Source organism: Symphodus melops (assembly GCF_947650265.1).
Source record: "Symphodus melops genome assembly, chromosome: 12".
Lineage (NCBI taxonomy): Eukaryota > Metazoa > Chordata > Actinopteri > Labriformes > Labridae > Symphodus > Symphodus melops.
Genome location: NC_136702.1, coordinates 543379 through 548378, shown reverse-complemented (window position 1 = coordinate 548378; position 5000 = coordinate 543379). Strand labels below are relative to the sequence as shown.

Below are 5000 nucleotides of genomic sequence, written 5' to 3'. Positions count from 1 at the left end.
TTCTGCCTAATCTTCGGGGGTCTTCTCCAGACACTTCACCTCACATGAGCGTCTGGATGTCCGTCTCTGCTCCACTTTCCAGCCACACAAACACGCGAGAGGATCTACATTGTGCACGAGTGAAAGGGCAGAGAGGATTGAAGATGCCGAGGGAGGAGGAAGAGGAGATTAGCAGCCAATCTGCTTATCGGCATCCCCCCAAAACCCCCTCAAGTCCTCTCCCTCTCACAAACACACATTCTTCTGAGCAGCAGCAGTCTAAGCTCATAAACGGCTTCATATGGACCAGAATATGTTCCTGCGTCGGGGTTAATGCGAGCTGAATTAACGTTCGAAGAGGAAGATTAACTGGAGCCGACATGATTTTAATGTATAGAACGTCAGATCTGATCCTCGACGACTGAGCTGCCTGAACCACAACAACATGCTCAAAGAAGGGGGGGGGGGGTCTAAGTTGTTATCTCTGTATACCTCTCAGTGAGGAGGTTGCTGGTTTGAATCCCTGTCTGGCAGGAGCCTCTCTGTGTGGAGTCTGCATGTTCTCCCCGTGCATGGCGAGAAGAAGCTGAAATACTGACAGAGATTTGAATGTGCTGACGAAGGAGCTCCGAGGATGACGAGTAAAGTGTTGAAGCTTTGAAAGGTTGAAGGAGACGACACGAGGAACCATCTCCCCTCGTTAGCGTTAGCATCTTCAGAGTGAGCCACATGTTGAGTCAGCTGGAGTCCAAGTCTGTCCTCGCTTCATCATCATCATCATCATCACCCTCCTCATCATCATCACGCCTGCAGCAGCATCAACTGTGTCACTGAGCATCTTCATCACCATCTTCATCATCATCACGTCCTGCACGGTTTCATTTTTCCCTCCGGAGGTTTCCGCTTGGCGTAAGCTTCACTTCCTGCACAGGGCGCCACAGCACACCAAACATGGCCAAACTGACAGCGTGCCGTGGCGTCGGTCACAGGCGCCTGCACCAGTAAACACCAGATCCTAAAGAGGACCAGGACCAGGATGCACCATGGTCCTCCAGCAGCCGAGGTCAGATGGACCTGCGGCTCCTCAGAGCTCATCAACATCACGCTGTGATTATTAAAAACACATCAGACGCTTTTATATTTCAGCTGCTTTCTTTATACACAGCCAATCACAGACGCAGTACCCCCCCCCCTCCCTCCCCCCCCCCCCCCCTCCCCCCCCCGCAGCATTACATCTCAGAGATATTCTCCTGACCTACATTATACAGCCACTAAAATTAGCTGCTGTCTTTGAAGTCATGAGGAGTGTGTCCCTCCTGAGCCACCGTAGGGCTCAGGAGCTGGGGGGGGGGCTTATGTCGAGCCAGCAGAAGTGGGCCAGCTGTGTGTGTGTGTGTGTGTGTGTGTGTGTGTGTGTAAGGATGGCCTGTATTTACTGCTGAGGCAGTGTAACACTGACACAGAGTACAAACATGCGACCGTATGTACGCTGTAGTGCAGCCGTCCACCACCAGGGGGGGCTGTAGCTCGGGTTAAAGCTCTACTACTGGGATGTAAACCTGCACAGTGAGCGGAGGGCGTCTCTTCCTGGTTTAGATAACGGACACGTTCCTCGTGGCGTCAGAAGGTTAACAGCTGGCGTCCGCAAAGATACGACTCCCCGAGGTCGAGGAGGAGATTTACGTCTGTGTGAGGCCGTTACAAAGACAAACGACCATTACGTGTGTGTGTGTGTGTGTGTGTGTGTGTGTGTGTGTGTGTGTGAGCCTACAGGGAATCACTCCAGAGAGGATTATTATTGAGGATCTGGTCGGTTCCTCTAACATCCAATCAAATGGTTTCCTGAAAAGATGACAACTATGATCCAATCAGAATAAAGCCTCCTTACTGACTGACACACACACACACACACACACACACACACACACACACACACACACACACACACACACACACACACACACACACACACACACACACACACACACACACACACACACACACACACACACACACACACACACACACACACACACACACACACACACACGGTCATGTTGGTTGAGATAAGAAGTTTCCATTATGAGTGTTTGAAGGCGGCTGGACAACAACAACAGAGCAGCATGAACAATGATTAGCGTATTAGCAGCTCCCATTATCTGCATTGATTGCTGTTAGCTCGCCTGCGGCTCACCGACTAAGCTGCATTACTGAAACGGGCGCCGCTCCAAAGAGTCATTAACCGAGCACGAGCCACCCGTCAGGTCACGGCTGACACACACACACGCACGCACACACACACACACACACACACCACACACACACACCAGCTTTTAAAGGTCCTTTGGGAAAAAGAGGCCAGCATGCAGAGAGAGTCAAATCTAAGCCCCGCCCACTGATGCAGCGATGGACTTCAGCTTTCAGCAGCTGGCTGACACAAAGCTGCAGTTCCTCACACGTCCACTTGAGGGTGGCTCCATGAAGCGAGTCGACGCAGCTGACGACCAGCGTGGCGTTTTGGCGTCAAAATGAAGTAACGTTGATCGTATATCGTTCACACGTGGTCACAAACTGACGGTAGACTCTACGTGTTGTTTTGAAAAGGATTGTTCTGGTTTCCATGACAACGAGATGCAAGCAGACACAAGTGTTGAGCGTCTCACTTACCTGGACGTCATAAAACAAGAATCAGTGACTCTCACATCGATGAGCAGCGCGGAGCGACACCCATCACGTGTGTTAGCTTAGCATTATGTAGCCTTTAAAAACAGGCATGCTGCATTCACAGCCACGTCTGTACGACCCGCTCCACACGCTGCTCTCTCTCTCCCATCATGCCTTTCTCAAACACGGAGAGCAGGAAAGTGACTGAGCACAAAACTCAGCAGAAAGCAAAAAGAGGAGCACAAACAGCGTTCATGTTCCTGCTGCAGCTTGAAACAAAGCAGAGACGATCGAGACGCGTCTCTGTCCTTCAACACGTCTCGTCTTTCACCAGGCTGCAGGCTGTTTGATGGGAGACGAGCTAAAGTGCCTCAGGGACACACGAGTCTCTGGAAAGCTTCTCAAATGTAAGACCACAATTCTGCAGGCAAACAGGACAAATCCCCCCCCCCCCCATTCAACATGTCTTCCCCCCATTCAACATGTTCCCCCCCCCATTCAACATGTCCCCCCCCCCCATTCAACATGTCTCCCCCCCCCATTCAACAGAGAGAGAGAGGGGGGGGGGAGATGCACAGAGATCAGGACTCTTTAAGCATGCTCACTGACTCATGCATAGAGGACGAGACAGGGACAGCATGCAGGAGGAGACAGGGACAGGATGCAGGAGGAGACAGGGACAGCATGCAGGAGGAGACAGGGACAGGATGCAGGAGGAGACAGGGACAGCATGCAGGAGGAGACAGGGACAGCATGCAGGAGGAGACAGGGACAGCATGCAGGAGGAGACAGGGACAGCATGCAGGAGGAGACAGAGACAGCAGAGGATGGTGTGTCACCTTGGTCAGCAGGTGTGAAGGCTTCCCTGCTATGTTTCTCAGAATCAGAGAGGTTTCCCTGTCCAGATAGGAGTGCTTGAAACAGAGAGAGAGAGAGAGAGAGAGAGAGAGAGTGGGCGAGTTAATGTGGAGTGTGATTGGACTGCATGTGGAGGTTTAGCAGAAAGCTGTGTGGACAAGCAGAGCTCAGCAGCAGATCACCTGAAAGGTTAAGAGAACACATGACAGGTGAGAGGGACGCAGGGACACAGAGGACACACAGCTTATTGTCCTCCTGACTGGATGAGACACATCTGTCCTGGAGGACACAGAAAGTCCATCTGATCCTTTAAGACATCATCAGAGCAGATAAAAAGCTCCACCTGCCTGATCTGATGACATGTTCTATTTTTCCCAGAGAAATTCAAAAAGAGGAGGTCCCAACTGTCACATGGTGTCCCGCTCGTCTTCTCTCTCGATAATAACAGGACAACTTCCTCCTTTATTTTTTATCTAAACTGCTTCAGTCTGAGAAATCTCAAACATTTAAACATTTACTTCACCATCTGGTTCTATTTTCACCATCTGATGATTCAATCACTAGAAATCATTTTATAGAAAGCATTACTCCTCTCGCAGATTACAAATCATATTTAGGTCAAATCACTCACACAAGTGTGTGTGTGTGTGTGTGTGTGTGTGTGTGTGTGTGTGTGTGTGTGTGTGTGTGTGTGTGCTGATCCTCTTTAGGACAGTAATCAGGGAGATGCTTCGTGCTACATAGAAAGCTTTTATGAATGTCTCCATGTGAAACTGCTGCTCAGTGAGACTGAATAAAAAAAACAGCGCTCGTGTAAACTCGTGACATCATCCTGTGTGTGTGTGTGTGTGTGTGTGTGTGTGTGTGTGTGTGTGTGTGTGTGTGTGTGTGTGAGGAGACATGAGCTAATCACACCTGTTTGGTTTTTTGAAGCAGGCTGTAAACATGTTCATGTCTGCTGTAAAAACAGGCTGTTTGAATGGGTGTGTATGTGACTTCCTGTGCTGCTGCAGCCAGCCTCTAGTGGACACTCCAGGTACTGCAGGATGTTTGAAACAGCGGAGGACACTGATTGGTTGTGCCACAAACAGAAACAGAATAAACGGTCATTATGAGTCTGTCAGGAAGCTAACGTCTGAGCGTCTGTCTCACCTCTGGACTTCACCTGAGCGCCGTCAAACAAACCCAGAGAGAGCGAGCGAGCGAGAGAGCGAGCGAGCGAGAGAGTGGTCAGACTGCAGCAATGAGCTGCACTCACATCCTCCTCTCTCTCTCTCTCTCTCTCTCTCTCTCTCTCTCTTCCTGTTTTCTTTTCTTTATTCTCTTCGCTCGCCCTGTCAGTGTCCACCGTCCCGTCTCGCCTGTTCCTTTATCGTCTTCTGCTGACTCACGCCGGCCTCTCGTCTCATTCTAATTTTACTCATCGCCGCTCTCTGTAGAAATCAGTGCACACAGTGGATGAAAGTGAGCGCTAACCCAGATTCAGTTTGTGTTCGCGG

At 50.4% G+C, this 5000-nt stretch overlaps 1 protein-coding gene across 1 annotated transcript in view; it reads right to left on the bottom strand.

Annotated features, from left to right (window-relative positions):
• Positions 1-5000, bottom strand: part of raph1a (Ras association (RalGDS/AF-6) and pleckstrin homology domains 1a) — a 21908-nt gene that overhangs the window by 12652 nt on the left and 4256 nt on the right. Inside the window, 1 exon segment of the mRNA XM_079358012.1 lies at positions 3483-3557. Coding sequence (XP_079214138.1) covers positions 3483-3557 — 75 coding nt within the window.